The sequence below is a fragment of the Anas platyrhynchos genome, chromosome 15 (genome assembly GCF_047663525.1).
Source record: "Anas platyrhynchos isolate ZD024472 breed Pekin duck chromosome 15, IASCAAS_PekinDuck_T2T, whole genome shotgun sequence".
NCBI lineage: Eukaryota > Metazoa > Chordata > Aves > Anseriformes > Anatidae > Anas > Anas platyrhynchos.
This window is the reverse complement of record NC_092601.1, coordinates 10027295-10049369: the sequence shown is the minus strand read 5'-3', so window position 1 is coordinate 10049369 and position 22075 is coordinate 10027295. Positions and strand designations below refer to the sequence as shown.

The window sequence follows — 22075 nt, the reverse complement described above, 5'->3', positions numbered from 1 at the left end:
CTCTTCTCTTCTTCTGATTAATTATATTCCCAGTGCTGAGTGTTGCAAAATGTTAGCAAGCCATCTGGATGTCAGAAAACTCTAGAACAGAACTGCTCTGGTTTCCACTCTAATGCTCCGTTACATACACCTGCATGGTAGCGTCCTTCTGCTAACACACTCTCTAATGGACTAGGATGCGTTTTTACCAACAATACATAAGCATTTAGCTGCCCAGGTTTCCAACAGAAATATTTCCCACTGTATTATCACTAGCACAAAAATGAACAGACAAAAAGACCATAATCAGGTAGGTACATTTTTCTTTTTCATAGGAAAAGTTGGAGAAAGAAAAATGCACAAATATTTTATATTAAATTTTGGGCTCCTACCTGTCAGGCAAATCTTGTCAAAGCAAAAATGTTGTATGCAAACCTGTATGTTTTCTTTTTTCAAACTTTCAATGAAAATACATGAATTAAATGAGCAACTATCATGGAGTGATTATTTATTTTCTTACTATATGGGTTCCTTCTATTTACCATTTTTATTAACATTATGCAAGATTTGGGAGTAACACCTTAAGAGCCATTGCCCTGAGCACTTTAAAAAACAACAACACAAAACCCTAAAAAAACCTGTGTGAAGTGAAGCAGGGAAAAAAGGTAGAAGGTACAGATTCATGGTTCAAGATGGAACTAACATACGTGCCTGCTTATACACACACATATTGCAACTTATGTTAACTTCTTACCTCTTTCTTCTTTCTTTTTATCAGTTTCATTCCACGTGTAACCATATAATTCTGCTGTTTTTCTTTAAATAAAGAAAACAAAATCTCCTTTCTGTTGCAATAAAACCAGAAGTCTTAACCAAAATCCTCCTTGCGTCCAAAACCAGTATCTTTACATTTTGTATTAAGATATTATGAGGTATGCTCAGCACGTCTCCTTAGGGGGAAAAAAATCTTGTAAAACTTGAATCTGCAAATATGTCAGTCCCCTGGAGAGCCCTCAGATAATTGTAAATTTTGGCCCTACTGATTGGAAACAGGAGGAGATTCAGAGCTTGGAAATTAGGCTGGTTTTGGATGAGTCTTGGCTTAACAATTATATGGTAAATTATGAACGATATCATAAGCAATTTCCATTGTTCAGTAATCCAAATAACGTATTCTTTTATAGATACAGAGAAAATGACACTCTGATGCAGCGATGGCAGGCTAGCAGGAAATTTTGAGGGACTAGCACACTCCAGGAACATGAAAGCAATTAACAGGAAACAATGGGAACAGCACAGAGGAATAGCTGCATACTGTATCTGTCTCCACGGCATTCAAATTTCATCAAACAAAGCTAAGGGATTTGGTACAATATTCTCGTTCAAAGCATGTTCCACCTGCCTTTCATCCCAGAAATGGCCCCTATTAGTTTGGATAAACAAAGGATGGATCTTAGCAGAGCAAGACTCTTTAACACTGAATAAATCTGGAGCACATTACACTCTTGGTTTAAAATTGGCTCAGTGTGGGAGAAAACAACCTCCAAGGTAATTCTGAATTCTGTTTCTCTGTTTTATGCAAAATAATTTCTGTATTTTACTCCTATGGCAATACCTGATCTTCTGTTCCTTCAGTAGAAAAATTTCAGGTTGTCTTGTATATACCGGCACTTGCAAAATGGAATCCTTGTTATTTGTCTTAAAGAGTTTTTCACTTTCAGTTCTTTACTTTTCACTCAAAGTTTTAAATTTCTTTTGCTGCATTTGAGAGGTGATTAGATTCAGTTGATAATTCTGTCCTAAGAGTAACAATGAGGCTTATAATCTAAATCTAAAATTCCCTGAAAACAGTACCACGCAAGTTAAATTTATTTTTTTCTGGCAGTGCAATGATTAACAACTGGAAAAAAAAATCAGAGAGAGGAAAATTCAAGAAAATACCTGCTTTATGAAACTTTTCCATTATCTCTTGACGAACCGATTTTTCCAAGTTGAAATAATCATGGTCTTCATCGGGTTCTCTCAGAAACAGAGGGATGTGTTGAAACACTATTATATGCTTGCATTTATGTTTTTCAGCAACAGCCAGCTGCTCATTAAGCCACACATCCTGGGCTTGCTTCAACTCTGGGCATTTGGAAGAATCAAAGTACAACTGAGAATTTAGCACAAGAAAGAAAACACCTCCAACCCAAAAGCTGAAGTAGTCATCTCCCCAGCTCTTGCAATAATTATCAATTGTTTCTCTTGTTGGAGCATTGCCAATATCATGATTTCCACTAACAAATACCAATGGGATATTCTGGTCAGTGTTCTTCAGAACGTTCTTTAAATCTCGCTCTTGGTCCTTTCTCCACTGAGATCCTATAGAACAAACAAACAAAAAAGTTTTATCGTTTATGATAGCTTTTCCTAATTTCATTGTTTGTTTTAGATAATGGAAATACTACATATAGTAAGAAATATTTGACATTAGATTTGTGATCATGGTAATATGCAGGAACATAGACTACATGTATACCTTCTCTTTAATATAGTACGTCCAGAAAATCCCTTCCCTCCTGCTTATCGAGTACTCAGCCTTTTCTGAAATTTTCATTAAGTGAGGTTCTGGATAGGAACCAACAGACAGTGCAACAGTAGTCTAATAGTCAGTGTTTTGCACCAAAAGCTTTGGGGTCTGATTCTTATCATCTACACACTGACAATCTGGTGAAGAAATGCAGCCATATTGGATGGCACAAGTCAGCTTTTATCAAGGATAAAAAAAAAAAGGTTTTAAATCTGGTTTATATTTTATGTTACTGCAAAGGAATTAAGTCTTTTTTTTTTCATTACAAGAACTACTTTAACAGCAAAAATGTAATTAGTGTCTTGTGGTGACATGTTTATATGATGAGTCCACTTTAATAATAAGCATAGCATTAATTTCAAAGAAAGGTAATTGTGTACTTTGCAAGTTTTTCCCTCATCTCATTTTTACATTAACATGCATACCCAGACAGTTACTTTTCTGGTTTTCTGAAATTTGTCCTTCTCTAGGTAGGCTTAATTAATTTAAAATCACTAAACAAATTTAAAAAGCTTTTTTTTTTTTTTTTTTTGAAAAAAAGTTATTCTAATGATAATAGATTTTTCAATTTTCCAAAGAGTAATCTTAAATCACAGAGGTCACTGATATGTCTACTTTTTGTGAATTAAATTGCACATTTATAAAGTGCATTTTGCCCTGCAATACAGTCTAATATGGGCCTGTTTCACAAATAATAACTGAATTTGTTAACCAAGAAATTTTAGCAGGGTTTTCACAAGAACTCTGAAATCAGAATTACAATATAGGTTTGGGTACAAGTCCATGCAAATCGATCATCATGTATTTTTAGACTGCATTCTATTTTTGTAACTACACATATGTATATGTATAGAAATGTATTACAGGGACTCTGGTCACGTAAGTAGGAGACGGAAGATTTTTTTAATCCACATTTCTTGAAAATCCTTGCAATTAATGTTTCCGAACACTGACCCTTGGTAACTAATAAAGTATTTCAATTCCTTTTCTCTACCCTATAGATATACCGTACACCTTATTGCTGTTACTAGAATCTTATGGTTTGAGAAAAGTACTAAAAAGCAACATATTCATATATCTAAATGTAAAGACAGGTGTGAGATCTGATAATTGGTGTGTCAATTCAAAGGAAGGCAATCCACAGCACTCATCTTTAACTGCAGAACATTATTGTAGCAAGATCTCTGAGTAACTTAGAAATACTGGCCATATGGCACTAGGAAGGATCTAGAAAGTAGAGGACGGTGGGTAGGTTTGTAGGGCTTGTACCAGGAGCATGGTCAGTATGGGCCATCCTTCCAGTTCTGGAAAATCCTTATTACTCCTAGAAACAAACAAGGCAAATAACATCTCCTTGTACTTGGAGGAGCTGGATGTAAAACAAACCAAAAAATAAATCTGACATACTTTGTTGCCCATAGGGCAGGAAGCCCAGTGAGAAAGCTGCTTGCCCTGCCCCTCCCTGCCTTCCCAAGTGAAGAGCTGGAAATTTCAAGCTATAAATACAAAAATGTATTCCATGGGGGAGGGAGGTGGGAAAAAGGCAAGGGGGAAGGCTCTATTAAGAGATAAGTAAACACACTACACCATGCTAATCTACAAGCTATCACTTTGGGAAATTTAGCTAACAGTTTCAGAGTATAAAGACATTTATGCATAAGTTACAGAAATAATTTGTAGAATTATGTATATGTCTTCCCAGTGGTGAAATTCAAGCTCCAGAGACTAACACTTAGATTAGATTTGTCGACAGCAGGGCACTGGTTCCCTCATTTAATGCAATATTATTTCTATAGCAACAGGGAGACATATTCAGTGTTTTATTGCAGAAAACAGATTGCTCAAAATGGAAAACAAGGTCTCTGCCCAAAGAGTCTAGGAAACCATACTAAGTAAAGATTATTTCAGGACAATTACATTCTGGCTTGACCTTTTCTTGGTAGAAGGTTAAAACAACTTCAAAAGAAGAGAAACCTACAGAGACAAAGGTAGAAAAAAGGAGGAGCAATGTCTCTGTAGTCTTTGGGACAGGGCTAGCTATACTAATTAATCATTCCAATGATTATGAAGAACATTTTGATGTGCCAGTATATATTTCTTTAGCTTAGAGAGAGGATTGGTTGGAGGCAAATAGGAAGAAAATATAATGTCAAGAGGCAGTGTAAAAAAGTAATTTGGGAAGTGTCAGGGTGGATGGAACCGAAATTCATTTCTGTTCTCTTTATCCTGGCATCATGTGCGGTGACATTTTTAAATCCCAAGCTACAATATTCTGTCTTATGTTAGGCTCTGTAAATACAGTCTTGCCCTAAGATAAACAACTTAAATTAATAGCCCATAAAGGACAGTTTGTTTTTTAGGAAAAACACAAAAGCGAGAGCTGGTGCAGTTGCCTATAATTCTCCACAGCTTCCCAGCTTATCATTTCTGAAGGCTGAGCGATGTGAACAGGAGCATGAAGGTGCAGTGTCAAAGGCTCTGCTGTGCTGCATCTTCCTGCTGTAGGTTACGTCGCTGTTTGCCTACACTTGCAACATTCCATCTTGCATTGCTTTAAGGAGTAAAGGCAACCTCCCTTCACTCACTGGAAGAGTAGATTTCAAGAAAGAATGTACTTTTAAAGCATTTTTGTTGAAGCTGGCTTTAGTCAGCACAAGCAGAATTCAGATTATTCTGCCAAAGAAATAATCCTCTTGCTGATAATCCATGCTGCAGTTTACTTTGGTATTCCAGACCGTGCCTCTACAGCAAAGTGTTGGGTTTAAAAAAAATTTTTTTGGATGCTTTAGCTACAAAAACAATTTGAAACAGTTTGTCCCCAGACCACAGTGCTGCACTATGTGCTGTCTGCAGTTCTGTATCTGAGACAAGCATTTACAGACAGCAACCTCCACAAGCAACATCACTTTCCCACCCTGCAAGGTATTCCAAATACCTAACACTTGTTTATCTACTGATATGAGGTAGGAGGAAAAGACCCCCAAGTACTATCCCACCTCTGCCAGAGGACACAGGTGCATGGAAACTGTGGGTGCATCAGCCTGTGCCTCCAATTTCGTGCAATTTTTCAAGAGATGGAAATTCCAGTGAGGTAATTAGACATTTTTTGCTGAACAATCAAAGGTATTGGTCATACATTCACAGAGACCACCACCAGAGAGAGGTCAGTTACTCAACCTGACATGATGACACCTCATTTCTCTTTCCGACGACCTACTGAGAAGTCACTTCCAGTGATCTGCTTGGCACAGACCAGCCCTGTACCGCAGGGCACAAGTGCTGCAGCTCGACAAGCAATGCTGATGTTTCTGTTGCTTCTAAAGCTCCTTTAGGGGCTGGTTTTCCTCAGGAGCAAGAACAGTCCTATTTGTCTACTTCTTTTGCAAATCTTGGCACAGACATTACTGTGTCATGGTTTGCTACAGGAAAAACAACGTGGGTGAATACAACCAAATGTCTAGTAGTAAGTTTAACCTAACAACTGGCTTTAGAAGTCTGGCAAACAGGAACTGTGACTTCGTACATATTTACATCGCCTGCACTGAGTTAAGTCATCTCTGAGTCTCTGCAAGGCCTTTGCTTAGCTGAGGACCAGTGCAGGCACTTTTAGGGCGAAGTTACTGAAGATTCAGTCAACTGATCAACCTCTTGACTATGAAACATGAAAATCCTGGCTCCTGCCTAGGAGCCCTCACCCACCAGCCTTGCACCATTCTCATATTTGCTGAATTCCTTTGCGAACCTATCAAGTTCACCAACCTGGCAGAGAATCTTCCCCCCAAAAAGTGGTGCATCGATTGAATCTACTACTGAAACGGGTGAATCAGAAAAGGCTCCAGTGAGGAAAAAGAACCTACGGGAGGGCAAGAAGGTGTGGGATGAAAACATGTGAAGTAGCAGCATATCTTGTAGGTTTTGTCATTAAGTACATTTATATTTCTCCTGTTGCCTACTTATTATCAGCCACCAGAGAGGCCTCTGTTTTTTTTCTATTTTACCTGTTCAGAAGGGGAAAATTACTCTCTAAATTACATAAAAAAATGTAAAAATGTAGCATAATTGTTTTCTGGATTTTGGAATTATTCAGTCTCAGTCTTTCATTGTATCATGCAAGTGTCCTAAACCTTTGAGGAGTTGCAAACACATCCTTTTAAAATGAAAATGCAAATTTTCAGGTAGCAAAAGAAGAAATTTAAAAAGAAAATTGTTTAACTATGAGCTTTTATGCAAGCAACACTTTTGAAAAGAACTGACGTGACAACTGCAATCTGGTTAACATCTGACCCAAGAGACGGAATATCACAGAGCAGGTAAGAACTAAATTGCAGGTTAAAACACTACACAAAACATCAAATAGAAATAGTAACTATATCTGATAAAAGCAAAATACAAAATGTCAAAACATCACCAATGAAAACTGAATTACCAAAAGCATTGGACTCATTCCTTTTGTAGTTTACAATGAAATCAGGAGAACTACTCTGACACCAGAAGGTAGATAATTCTTGATGGGAACAATCACACGACTGCTATAAACAAACGATAGATTTGTGTTTTCTCCTGGTCCTTACAGTTCATCTTTGTATCATCCTTACACCACAATGACCTAATCACAGTCTAATTATTTTGGGCTCTCCTCTTCTTGCAGTGCTTGTCCTTTTGTGGTTTTCATGACTGTCTGCAGTTGCTCGACTCCTTTTACGTGACATTTAGAGGACTTTCCCTAGTACTATTCCCTAACTTTCTAGGGAAGACAAAAGGGGAGTCCAAGGCTATACTCACAGCATGCTCCTTTTGTAAGTACCTTCACAGAGACATATTTAACCACTGCCTCTATTTCACTTTGTGAGAGCAGTCTCCTCCTGTTCAAAATGGGATTGCTTTTCATCTCCATAGCCATTTTGGACACCTGGCTGTCAGCTCCAGTTTAGCAGGGCTACAGCTAAGCTCCTACAGCATCCCTCACAGAAGCTTTCTGCTGACCCCAGTGACAGCCCCATTGCTGTGCTTGTTATCTAGGCCCCAAACCACTGGTATCCCAAAATGACACTATATCTTACAGGCTTTTTCCTACAATACACAGGACACTGGTATAGAAAGAAAAGAGCTAGCGAGCCATCCAATTCAGTCTTAGCGGCTGTTCCTATTACTCAGTCTGTACTCTTCATTATTTTTTGTTTTAAATTTAAATTGTCTTTTTTTTTTTTTTCCTCCCCCCTCTAGCATCTGCCATAATGAAGTCATGCAATACCCTGTACCATTGCCAATTATTACATGCATGAATAAGCTGATCGATTTTAATAAACCCAGCATGGTCATGTTCTGAAATAGGTTTTTCTGGCTTAGCCCATGCTGTAATAGCCAGAATGCCTCCTCTCTCTTCTTTAGACATGTATGTTTCTAATTTCAAATAGCCTAAAAACATTATTATGGCATGCAAAAACCATTTAATACACACTTAAAGATCATGTAAATATGACTACACACTCACTCCTGGACAAACTGCCTGCTCAATCTAACTTATAAAATACCTCATCTCATTAGTTCCCACTGAAAAGCAGGAACTGAAATACCCATTTGTCTACAGCTGTAAGCAACTGATTTTTTCAGTACATTAGAAACAAGTAATAGTCTGTTCTGAGCCACAAAAAGGGATCACGCTAAAGAATTTCCCTGCATGAAAACACAAATTAAATATATTTTATATCTTTGGGCATCGAAACAGGAAGAAAATTTAACTCTGTTTTTAGCTAATAATTAACAATTATTATATTAAAGCAATGACAACCCCCCAAAAGTGAATGAGGCAGCCTATTAGGGGCTCAACTTCTCCTTGGGTTTAAGTGAACAACATTAAATGTAACGGCTGCAAACGCTGACATTTTTCTGAGTTCCAGCCATGCAGGTGTCCACTTAACAACCTAATTCATGGAGTTTACTGTTCTGCCTTCTGCTGTGAAAATAAGTATTATGCTTCATTTAAGTCCAAATCTGCTCTTCTATCCTTCCTCATGTCTTAGCTGTTCAGAGCTGTCCCATCAGGCACAGGCCACCACTGCCTTTGGGTTTACGCTACTGATGAAATCCTGACAAGCAGGGAAAAAAAGCTGCAGTGTTACAGAAGTTGTAAGAGCAAACTTACTAAAAACAAGTACAAAAGGTAGAAAATTATTGTCTTCAGTAAGTGTTCACTTTTAAGAGACAGAGCAAGATTCTAATCTTTCACACTTTTCTTCAAATGATAACTTGTGAAATATTACAATTTTTTGAGACTTTCACAATATTTACAGCTTCATATTCAGTAGTTACCAACATGACTAAATAACTCTTTGAAATACTAGTCCCTTAAGTCCAATGAAGTTGTCCACACTGTTAAACTGAGAAATGCTTCCAGTAAGTGGGTACAATTACTTAAAAATAGATGTGCTTTTCCTGATGTTTGAGGCATTTGTCTAGCCTTACAAATACATCTTTGCTACCAGAGCAAGTGCGTAACAAAAAGGCAGTCAATATCAGCCAGAATCAATGGCTTAAACAAGTCATTTCTTCTTTAGAATATGCTCTCCTAACCTAAATAATCCTTTCCCATTTTTGTCTTTGCACCGCACCCATGTTCACTATGGGGTTACAGCAGAAGCAGGCAACGTGCCACAGGCAGAAGAGCCTCAAACGGGAAGTGGATGCTTTATCCCAATGCCTACCCATTAAAACCATGTTACTTTTCATTGACTATGTATGAGTTGGCAGTTTGGACAAGACAGCTTTGTTCAGCTTGATTAATCAAGTCAAAATGATGTGGGCGAGATCTTCTGCCACTGACTTCCAAGGAAGAAGACGAAAATCCTTTCCAATTCAGAGGGGTGGAAAACCCTGGAAAAGTGCTTTTGAAAAAGCACTCATGCTTATGCTAGAAAGCATAAGCATAAGTTGTGGTCATCTGATCTGACAATACCTGCACAACCCAAAGCACCAATTCTGTGCAACCCACTCCTTATGTATAACACATGCAATTCCAAGGAAAAACAAAAAAGAGGCAACAAAGATTCAAACAGCGATATATTTACCATACAATAGGCCAAATAAATAACTCCTTGTGGATGTCCACTCCATGTATGCATTTTCAAAGGTTCCTAAGCTAAATGAAAACTTTCTGGGCTGAGAAAAAAAGAAGGAAAAGGAATTACAGTTGGAGTTTGAGAGATTAAGTTTTACCATAACATGGAGAAAAATCTAACTATGCTTCCATACACTTATATAATATGTTATATATCATCTAGTACAATGGAAGAGCGTATGATTTAAGACAATTGTGCACATAATCATGTTTCAAAGATTTTCATTCAGAGAGTTACGGTTAACAGGATTCCTCAGATCAGCTGCAGAGCAGACCACAGACTATGGTCCAAAATACAAATAAGTATATACTTGCTCAAGTTAAACACTTTCTTCTGACTATGATATGTTTGCAGTATGAGAGTAAATCATATTGTCGAGCAGATATTCTCCATGCACAGAGAATATCTCATGCTTCCCTGCTCTTGGGCTGATTACAGCAAATTAAATTTCACACTAAGCAGCTTGGAGGCTTTGAATGCTCCATTAGGTTTTACTAGAAACAGATAATTACTATAAAATGTTTATTTATGCAACCATAGTGACATTTCTTGGAATTGGTACTATTAGATGTTTGACAAATACTGTACTACCCACCCAGTTAAGAAACTGGGTTATGTTACTAACTGATGTTTGGATACAGGTTTGGAGAAGAAAACAGCCAAGAATCCTTTTGGTTGGGCTCCATCACCCCCAGCATATCAAAGTCGTTGGTAAATTGCAACAGCGAGAGAAATGAATGCAATGAGTTAACTTAGTGTATGCTACCCTACTGTCAGAAAATTAGATCACACTTAAAAACACTGCTTGTCATTTCAGATGACAGTGCAGAAAAAAAACAACACACTATAGCGAACAATGACGTATTTTTAAAATAATTACTGAATATTCAACAAATAAAATTTTAACCTATAACTACTTCAGTATAAACATTTCAACTCCACTGCTTCTACCTCACACTTGAAAAGTCAATCTGTGCCTTTTCTACTTTGCGCTCTATTACAAATCTCCACTGACAAAGATTCAGGAATTGGGATTTAGCTGACAATTTTGCTGAAGCCGCATGTGGCAGAGCTGAACACAGCTGCCTCCTCCCCAGCTGTGCCAGGCTGATGGGAGTTTTGAAAAAAAAATAAAAAAAAACAAACCACACACAAACTTGCTTTTGTTAGTAAACCAAGCAGCCAGTTCCGAAAAGGGAGGAAAAAAAGGACAAATATAGAAATATAGTAAAGGTGAAATGCCTGCAGTCATTTTTAAAGCTGGAGCCATATTTTAAGTATTATTTCTGTAGACATTTTTTTTTCTTTTAATTAGCTCTGTGTTTGTTATATGAACAAATCGAACATCAGCATTAGTGCTCTCGCCTTCTACATGGGGAAGAATTTTAAGAATTACTTTATTTTTAATTAAAATTAAGCTTTTATAAAACATCTCCTTATATACATGCTTCCCTCGAGGGCAGGCAGAGCAGCTTAAAGTTATCTGGTGATTTTTTTTTTTTTTTTTAAGTTATTGTTCCTTTGTTTTAGCAAAATGGGTTATTTAATGGTAGTTTAAAAGCAGTAACAAAAGCAGTTCACAGACAGATTTACTACAGAAAAATCACTTTTTGAGAAAGATATTAAGCATTATCAGGCATTTCTTCCTTTGTACGATGCCTTGCTAATTCGCTCTACATAACACTAAGAACTTGTATGGGACCTGACTTTCCCTGTAATTTATTCAGTTCACAAACATATAAATGGCAGTTTGTGCATTTGCATACAGATTTCAGCCTTGCATTCATATCACATCTTGTGTACAAAAGCCACCAGCAGCAAAGAGCTCCAAATCTCCAACAACTCAGTTATTGAAATGTGACCAAGATGGTTTGTATCTGATACAACAAAGGATGAGTGCAGCACTCTGCCTCCTGGAAGGGACGTCAGGAAATCAACAGAAAAATTTACGAGTTTGTACATTAAATGCATGCGAAATGTTTGCTGAAGAGGAGGATGAACATTCACATGCAAATGACTGCAGATTTTATTAAATATAACAAAAGTTATGAAACTCAGTATTACCTCAAAGATCCCTTTTCACTGGCTCCAAACCAAAATCAGGCAGAACTGCCTGTAAGGCACTAAGCTTCAGCTCTTACCAAAGCCAAAAATTCACTAATCTTTCCTGGTCAAGCCCAAGGCTGCTTCTGAAGTAAGAGAAATTGGAGCATTTACAATAGTGAGATGCCTTTATCTTAGTTTTAAAGAAAATGCTTTGACCAGGACCATTTATGGTATGTACTTTCCTCTTGGTTTAGAAAAATGAACAAGTTGAAGAGTTTTCTTAGAATTACCCTCTAAGGTGAAGGTTTGCAGCCTATGCTTTAAAATTTATTATCTATAAAAACTAGAGTTTTGGAGGAAGATGCATTCAGGGACTCTAACAGAAACAGAAGATAGGAATATGCTGAACTGCAGCAGTCTCACATCACATCTGGGCCCTGGAAAGAGGCTCAAGTTAGCAATTCTCTCAGGAGGGGGGAATGCCTTAAAACGTTACAGTGATTATAACCAGAAATGAAGCCATACCGCTGTCTGGACAACAGAGCCATCAGCTCTGATGCTCCTCAGCTCTGAAGCTGTCTATTCTGAACGTAAATAACTTCACTCTCTCCAGCGTACGTGTCAGAGCTTATAAGAGGTACTGATTGTATAAAAGCCAGTACGCCCAGCTCGTCTTGTGTCCTGATCATCAAATTGTCAAGCAGAAGTCAAATGGAGAAATGCTGATTTGAAAATCATGTCCCTTAATTGCTGCCTAAATTTGAACTCAGAATCCTAACATTTGGCACCTGCTCTTGGAAAACTTAGTGCATATCATTGCCTCTATTATTATATGGAAAAAAACACTGTTTGTATGGAAGACAGGATTACAGAATGGAGTACATAATTTTAAGGACACATGTAGCTGGCAGTTTTACTTGCTTTTCACATAAAGCACATAGCGCTGCCCAAAATTGTAATTAGCCAAATTGAGTTGCTAAGCACTAAGGCTTTATTGGGGAGTTAGAGTGACAGAGGAGCAAAAACGTGCAGAATTTGAGGGGAATAAACACGCACACATGCTCACAGCACTGTATGCAGTGGGAGGGCACTAGTTAGCTGTTGAGATGGTCCTAGAAGTGTTTGGGACCCTGGAAGCAGCAGGCAGAGAGTGGGGAGCCAGGTACACCAGTACACAGCCAGTTCCCCCAACGAGCTGGTAACGAGCCTGGTAGGCCAGGATTGTGGTCTCATGAAGCCAGCATAAAGCACACTAGCACAAGGCTGGTGGCCTGTGTGTAGCAATGGCAACTACACCCACCTGTATGCAGCCAGTCTGTAATTGCCTAGGGTAATTAATATCCTCCTTAAAAAAAAAAAAAAAAGGGAGGTAACAGGGAAATATGAAATGGCATTCCCAAAGGAATATGGGTTTCACATCGATCCTGGCCATCATCCGCCTGTACCTGGCTACAGAAAGCTGTTCCTAAAGGTCCCATCCCTCTGCAGATGATCAGTGCACATCACAAATCTCTTCCTCCATCAAGACCAGTTGTTCCTTCCTTCTGACAGTGCCTGAAGTTCTATTACAAATTTAAGACTAACCTTCTGTGTTGCCTCAGTCCATGAATTGCTGGTGGGTTAAACAGCAGTTGTTGCTACACTGCTATTCTTTTTAGCCCATTTAAATTTTACAGCAAGATATGGAAAAAAATGTAGCTGCCTCAAGTAGAATTTAGACATTCATACCCTAAAATTTGATCTCATTTAGCTGATCTCATTTAGCAGCCCTACCCCATCGAGTTCCATAGGTGTGCTTCTGTTTTCTCCCTGGAAGTTCCTCTAGCACTTTTTTATTTTTTTTTATTTTTTTTTTGGTGCTTGCAGCCCCAAATAAACATCAGACCACGCAGAAAAAGAAGAAGAAAAACGAAAGTATGTAGCAGACACAATCCTGGAAGACCTTACAAATCTAACTGCGGCTCTAAAGAGAGGAGACACAGACAGCAAAGAAACCAAGGAGCAATGAGAAAATATTATTGAATGACTGCAGCTCTGTACAGCTGATTAAAACAATTAATCAGATGATTTAACTTGTTCCATTTACAAAAGAAACTTATATAAAAGCCTACACTTCATCATGCTTTACGGTACCAAATGCTGACCAACTCTGTGCTCTAATCCTATCACAGAGAATTATCTGGCAATTCAGGCTTTGGTTGGCATTGGTGGATTACACAAAAACCTAACTCGTACAAAAGTTCAGAAACTGGGTCTACCCAGTTTTAGCTGTGTAGACATTTTTAAGTATTATACAGTTGCTTTGCTGAGTAGCAGTCAAACTGTTGATACGAGACATCTCCTCGCGTACCTTTCCGTGCCATGTCATGTTTGGTAACAACCCTGTGTTTCCTCTTCCTGCACCATGCAGACCAGAGCAGCTTTGTTCAAATGTGAAAGCTTCTGTTTAATTCTCCCCAACCCCCTTCTGTTCATTAAGGGGTAACTAGTTTGCATCTGAAAAAAGTATCAGTTTGTGCCATTTTTACTCCAGCTTATCACATTTGTAATACCTGCTTTGTTAAGGATTTGAAATGCATATCCACGTATATGTAAATGGAAGAATACATGCAAATATATATATAGGCACAACAAGGACAATGTTTACTCTATTAGGCAGACAACAATTAAATGCATATGGTAAATCTGTCTGACGTTAAGGAAATATATTTAATAGTAGAATAAAAGAAATTCATGAGACTTTATCTTTAGTCTGGCTATAAAATTTGTATTGCAATTATATAACCTACAAAGCTCCTGTCCTTCCTCACTGACACCTTCACTACAGTACTGCCACCACGTGCAGTAATACCGGGTATCTTTGAAAGACCACACGTATTCCCTAAACTCTAGGGAAGGAGGAAGAGCCACTGTAATGAAAAAAGCTCCCAGGTAGATATAAGGATTAAATGAAGTGCTTTCCTTCCTGTGCAACATCTCCCCAGGAACCAGGTGTACCAATTTCAGAGCCACTGTTGATGTGCAAAATGGCATGAGGCAGCTCTAACCTCAGCAAACAGAAAACCAGCTCCTTGTACCTTCCCTTCCTCCCCACACCCTGCCCTGCGTAGGGTGGGGGTGCGTTGTGGGGATGCAATACAGGTAATTCAAGAGAGCTAAGATAGGTAAATTAAAAAAAAAAAGATGACTAAAAGCATCTGAAACAAGTAACACCGCTAAATATTTTGTCTGCTTTATAATGAATAAAAATCTGTGCAAAAGAGCCTCACAACACCAGACACTGGGAATGAGTAAGAAAGCATACACAGGCAAAACTGCTTATCTTGACGTGATCAAACTAGAAAGAAAGATGGACAATTGCTTCTGAAACTAGTGAGAGAAATGGAAATATAGGCAGATTAATTAAAAAGGAAGAAGTGCCATCATAATTAATTTACTAGGCATGTCAGAAGAACAGAGACAACAGAATTCTTGTATTGGAATTCAGTCTATTTCAAATACAATGGCTTAGTCTCCTGCCATCATTTACACAGCTGTCTAGATTGATTTTTTTTTTTTTTTGCAGAGGGATATAAAAAATTGAATAGATGTATTCTTCAGAGAAAAGACCTTTGTAATAGCAGATGCAAGTCTTCCTCCTTCCCACCTCTCAGCAAAATGAAGGAATTCTGAAGCACAACACAACATGCATGGCTGTTCCTGCCAAATGCTGTGTCCACTCACCTTAGCAAAAGCTGAAGGTTGCTCCACCAGAACCAGATTTGTTTCAGAAACGTGTCAGAAAGAACAGTTCGAAAGTCTTTAATTAAAAATAATTTACTAATATAAAACAAAGGTAGAGGAAAAAAAATGAAACATCTTACTGCTTGGGCTTACTTGACTGAAAAGGCTTGTGGTGGATTGTTAACCACGTAGAGACCTGGGCAGGAAAAATGTCTATTAGAGATTACACCTTCACTTGAAGGAATTAGTACAGGTATTCACAATGTACTTTGAGTGTCATAATACTCAATTCCAGTAATTTTGATTTCTTCTAATTAATATATACATACAAATTAATCTAAAACTGCAAGCATAAACATCTCTTGCTCACTGATCCATTGTAACACTGCTAACAGATCAAGCTTAAGTTTTATCTTTTTTTTGATTGTACACATTATTCGACAAGTCTCATTTCCTTTAGTCTCTAAACAGATATGTTTTACTACACTCAGAGCTAAGTAAAGTTCGCAGGAGACTTGCTGTCTTACTTGTTCTTTCACCCTTGTAAGCAGAGCAATTAATGAAAAATAATTAAACACCTGGTCTAAAGCTACATCACATAAAAGTCTTTTCTGCATAGAACTGATGTCTATCATGCCACTAATAGCAGTAGTATCATTACAAAAACGCAGTTTAAATAAATTCCTCCAAGGGAATTCAGCCACATAAAAAGAGCTGTCATTCTCGGCTTCACAAGTGAGCGTTTCTCATGGCTGCAGTGGGGTGACCTTGCAAACAGCTGAATTTTCTGCTGCTGTAACGAAAGATGTTAAAATGCAGAAGCTGGTTCCTGAGCACTGCTCCAGACTAAAGGTATGGGATGCTAAAGAAAGCGCAATGCTGCATATTAAATGAAACAGGGAAGAAGGGCAAGAAATAAGGTGGGAGAGGGTTGCCCTCCATGTAAGGAGGGGGGTATTCATGACCAGACACTGTGTTTGTTGAGCCTGTGGTTCAGGATCAGAGGAGAGGTCAGCCCGTAAGAGTGGGATTTTGCTAGAGACAATAGGGGTGAATAAACAGATTAAGTCTTCTATAAGCAACTTGATGAAATCTCCAGATCACAGACCCTGACTCTCAAGGGAGACGAACCTCCCTGATACCTGCTGACAGCAATCCAGGAGGGAGCCTGGACAACCTCTTAACACAGATGCAAAGCCGTGGGCCAACCAGGGCCCGCTCTTCCGGCCCAGCTGCCCACAAACACAGGAGGTGCTAGGGAGTGTGTTAATCCCTGGCAGCCTTGGTTGCAGCAGCCATCAGAGTGGAGTTCATAATCCTAAGGGGAGTAAAGCAGGCAGACAGCAGATCTGGAGCTTCAGGAGAGAAGACTTTGTGTTATTTGGGGAATTGGTAGATGGGATCCTGTGGGAGGTAGCTCTGAAAGGCAAGAGTTTGAGAGAGTTGACAGGTCTTCAAAGAAACCTCCTCCTAACAAGAATTGCCCATCCTTATACTGAGGAGAAAAAAAAAAAAAGTAGATTGTCAGGAGAATGACTTGGCTAAATGGGGAACTCTTTGAGCGTTGATGTAAAAAGGACATAAAAAGGAGACTGAAGCAAAGATAACCTTGAAAGGAAGAACACAGACATACTGCCTGGGCATGCAGGGCTCATGTTGGGAAAACGAAAGCTCCACAAGAGTTGAAACTAGCAAGGGACATGGTGGGCAACCAGAGTTTCTGCTGCTACTTTAGCAATAAAATAACAAAGAAAATGTAGAACCACTGCTGAGTGAGGCAGTTATTTGTGATAGCTGCTCAATGCCCTTTTTTTCTCAGTCCTCACTAAAATGTTCTCCCAAGCCATTGGGCCTAGACTTAAAGAAGCAAAGGAACTATCTGTACTGCAAGAGGATTCAATCGTGTATCTCTTGAAAAACTTCAACCCAAGCAAATCTGTTGGACTTGATGGGAAGCATCCCAGAATGCGGAGAGTTGGCTGATGTCACTGCAAGGCACTTTTTTTTTCCAAAGGCTGTGGAGTTAGGATGTTGCAGTCTAGGTGGGTGGAGAACACTGCTGCAATGTGAGGCTCAAAGGGTATTGGCTGATGGAAGGACATGGGAAGCTGTCATAAGACATGTTGCCAGAGTGCTACAGAAAAGCAGTGAAATAAACACATTACCCAATCAATAATATTTTGCAGATTACTATTTTTGCTGTAGTAAGTTATGGTATATTAATTTAAGGCACACAAATGTTTTTAGAAGCAAGTCTTTCATTATCATGATGTGTCTAGGTGTAAGTATCAAGTTTACAGAAACCGTTTTTAGTAACAAAGTTGCACTATAAGGTATTGCTTAAAATTCTTGATTATGTACCACAATATTAGCGTTACCAGGAATAGATATCCTATTCTTGATTATGTAATCAAGAAAAACTTTTGAAAATAATATTCAGAGTACAAACTACTTTTAATCAGCAGCTAAATACCAAGATACTGGTGCTGATTACTTCATTGCTCTAATGACATCTGTAATGGATTCCAAGTGTGGTGCCTGATTGCTTCCCAGCTGATCAGGATTCTGCTCATCACTTCGAGCTGCTGGAATTCTGAGATTTCTTGGAGTTCCTCTGCAAAAGGCTTCAACCTTGCTTCAGCTAAATAGCTAGAGTGTGTGCTTTAAAACAGTCATGACAAGCCTTAAATTGAGCTCTTCATGATAAAACACATTAAGAGAGGAATGTTTGTGTTTTTTCTTGTCCTTTTTTTTTTTTTTATTGTCAGGCACTGATTATAAAGTAATGTTATCCAAAGAACCTGATAGACATCAGCCAGTGGATCATAAAATAAGCTGAACCTCAGCTGATTGTAACCATGCTGCAACAGTAACTATGATACACTTTCATTAACCCTGATTTTAATATAGTTTTAATATAGCTGATATACACAAGTGATTTACAAGGTAATTTGAGATATTAAATAAGATAAGCCAAATTCACAACTGTTAAAATTAAATCAAAGTCTTGCCTTATATAATTTTTAATTTCTCCTACTGAAAAAAAGATTTTGTAATCCTTCCTTCTATTGAACTAACATGATAAGGGAATTAGCACAGCAATTATTTTTTGAGAGACTGCTCTGTGGAGAAGCATGAAATGGCTGCAGTACCATACCACTACAAACATGCAGTCAGAATGTTTAAATTCCTCAAGGAAAAGAAATGCAAGTATTGGTCTTCCATTCTGGTCTTGCATGCAAACAATTATGCATTCATGGTATACCTGAAAAGCTATTGGTTATAACAAATCTTAGATTCCCTGTTTTCTCTTACTCATTAATGTACTGCTGCAGAAAGACTTAACATTTTGATTTTTTTAATAACAAATGCTGAAAGTGTTGAAAAAAATCAATATTCTTATTATAATTTTAAAATTGAACTCTTTCTGAAATTTTCTTGAAGTTTAATCAGTTGCTGACTTACTTTTTTATTTGTTTGTGGTTTTAAGTTAGAATTGTTAAAAGAGATGATATATTTGTAAGGTATGAAATCTCAAACACAGCATTTGTATGAGAATTAGTGGAAAGAGACTTGTGCCATTTGGTAATGGAATATAATGGTTCTATATCATTGTTTTTGTTTTAAAACTGAGCTAGAACTGGTGCAGAAATATACTAGAGTTTCAAACATGTGCCATCGAAGAGAAGAAATTTAGGAGCTCATTCCTTTGTGAGTCACCTTGACCCCCCAGAGCTTAACATGAAATGTGGCAGAAAAACAGAAAAAGTGACTGCAGTATTTCCAAGTTTTCCAGAAACTATCACCGCAAGGAACCTGAAAAGGTTTCATTTTTAACATCAGGGGATTTCCATTTGATAAAGAATATGCAGCAAATAAGTTCTTATAAAGCCAACAACTTGGCTTCTTAATGCTGGTGTCTTGCAATGTCTCATACAGTAGCAGCTATTAACAAGCCCCACCAAAGAAACTGTTAATATGTATCTTGATAAAACACTGTTAAAATTGTGGGTTGTCTCTCTTTAAAATCTATTTTCTTAGAGTTTTTATTTAACCTTTTTTTTTTTGTGATTTGAATGAGTTTCTATTCCAGAGACTGAGAGAAAAAGGTAGGACAAAATCCTTTGAAAAGCCTATTATTTCACTTCCGAAATAGACATCCATACAGTTTGTTTCAAATTCCTTTAAAAGACACAGATTCTGATTTACCTTCTATGAAATATTTTTTTCTGACTCAGCGTTTCTATCCCCCCTGCTGTATCACACATCTCTCTGCCCTTTGGGGCAACTGATCACAGTGTGCTAATCCCCAGGTATCTCTGCAGAGAAGAATGATTCGCTTCTATCTCAGGCTCTCATCAGTTTGGACAGAAAGACAAATGGCTGGCTGTAAAGTCGTATTTATATGTTTACCAACTCACTACACAGAAAGTCATTTGTATTAATACAAAAGAAGCAATGAAATGAGACAGTAAATTGTTTCAGCTGAGGACTAAAATTCCTTTTAGCAGTATATTTCCTACTATTTCCTTAATGACGTGGTAACACAGGCTTATTAAGTATTAAAGAATATAATTTAAATCAACAAGAACTTATTAGGTGAATTAAATAAATTATAGGAGCTCAAGCAAGTTAAAAACTGCTCTTTCTTGCAATTTCTTGGAAATTGCACTAGGCAGCTTCAAATATTTATACAATGCATGGCACATACATCATACAACACAAGTGATCTCAGCCGTACAACGTATTTGATTTCTTTTACATGTTTGCTAGTAAAATGAATGGATGATGTTTTGCTGCACTCCGACAGGTTTCTATTTAAAATATTATAGAAGTCCAAGACACACACTGGTAGAAGGGATAACAAAAGATCCATTTCTAAGAGAAAACAAACTTGCAGCACACAACACTCATTTGTTTTATCCAGCCATCCAGCACCTAGCAGAAATCAGAAGACTGCTGGCTGTCTATAATTAGCACTCACTCTCTATTAACAGAATAGGCCTTACAATAATGTTGATAAAATCAAAATAGATAAAGGTAGACAAAGGTATCAGACAGAACTCTGCATTGTTTTATGAGACGTTTAGAAATATCAAGGTAAACTGGAATTAGACTAGGTTTCTTGATTCTTTAAATCTGTGTGTGAAATACCCTTCTTGACAGGATGCATCAATTCTGATTGTGACAGGAACATCTATTGTTTATTCTGAATTTCTTTCTTCCCCTTCCAAGCGATACTGAAAGCAACACAAGTGGAACTCTTCCATAAATTGTGTCCTAATCAAAATACTTATTAAACCTCTGCTATGGGAAGGTTAGATGCTTCTTAGGAAGAGATTAGCTTATAATTCTGGGCTAAACCTGTATGCTCCCAAAATTAATGGAAAAAGATAAATCAATAAAACAGTGTAACAGCTGACTTCATATTATGATCAAGCTGCTGAGGTTTTATGCAATAGAACCTAGCAAGCTTAAATCTCCTTTTTATACTTTTTTGCTCTATCACTAAAATTGTATTCCGGTCAAAAGACAGTTTGTAGCTTATAAATAATAATGTCATTCAATTTGTCTTGTCAAGAAGCTAAGGTTTTAAAATCCACTTTGCGAGACACTGAATGAATTAGTGAAAGTTATCTAATGCACTCAAACCTTGGTAGGCATACAAGGGCCAAGAAGCACCACCTCAGGTAGAGGAAAGTGTGCAGTACTTAATTTGCAAGCTCTCCTGTTGGATTGTTGTGCTGTCAGCTGCACTGCTAAGGCTGTCTGCAGCTCTGTTTGTTATCAGGGCTAAGAAATCAAAGACTCTTTGTTTAGATCTGCTTTTGAGACCACTTGCCAACTGGTAAGATGACTTTTTTTATTCACTTCCAGTAAGAGTATTTATCTTAAAATGGACAATTTTATGAGTCCGTTTTAAAGTTATGACTGCCTAATTTTATAACACACCTTTCTAGACACTCTCTTGTTCTTCCTATGGTCATACACACACAGACACTGATCACTGCTTTCTACAGCAACAGGACAGAATGCTACAACTTGAATTGCTACAACTGACTTCTAGCATTTTAAGAACTTAAATGCTCGATACATCTCAAGAATCATCTAAAAGCATTCTATTTTTTCCAAACACCAAAACAGTAGCATACCAAATCCTATGAAAGAATATTGTGGAGTCAAGGGAATTAGCCTTGTTGCCAATCTGAAACATAAAGAAAATGGAGTTGTTATACTTTTAATTGCCTTACCTGGCATTCCATGGATAAGGTCTCCGCACAGCACAAAGAACTTGGGTTTAGGGTTTAGTTTGTTAACAGCCTGCACTGCTTGCTCTGTTAACTTGATTTCTTCTTTCCATTCATCATCTCCGTTGTTAGTGTCTCCAACTGCCCAAGATTTTATCAGTCCAAACTGAGGATCTGCTCCTTGGATGAAGTAGAAAGGTCCCTTCCATTCATACTCATCATCTAAAAATACAGGGAAAAAAAAGTGAAGTACTAGAGAAACTTATAAAGAGAATGAAAAGTTCTATGCCTCATTAAATTGCTTGCTCTTCACTTATTTGAGTCCACTTTCATGAAAGTATAGAACTCTGTAGTCATTCATATAGGACAAATATAAAGGCATTCATATAGGA

The 22075-nt window shown here is 37.7% G+C and overlaps 1 protein-coding gene across 2 annotated transcripts in view; it reads right to left on the bottom strand.

Annotated features, from left to right (window-relative positions):
- Positions 1-22075, bottom strand: part of CPPED1 (calcineurin like phosphoesterase domain containing 1) — a 49121-nt gene that overhangs the window by 16728 nt on the left and 10318 nt on the right. The window contains exons 2-3 of one of the 2 annotated variants that reach the window (XM_027469475.3): positions 21687-21905; positions 1921-2343 (exon numbers count right to left, since the gene is read on the bottom strand). In XM_027469475.3, coding sequence (XP_027325276.1) covers positions 1921-2343; positions 21687-21905 — 642 coding nt within the window. The remainder of the gene's footprint in view (positions 1-1920; positions 2344-21686; positions 21906-22075) is intronic. The other variant, XM_038186910.2, reaches the window with a different exon arrangement.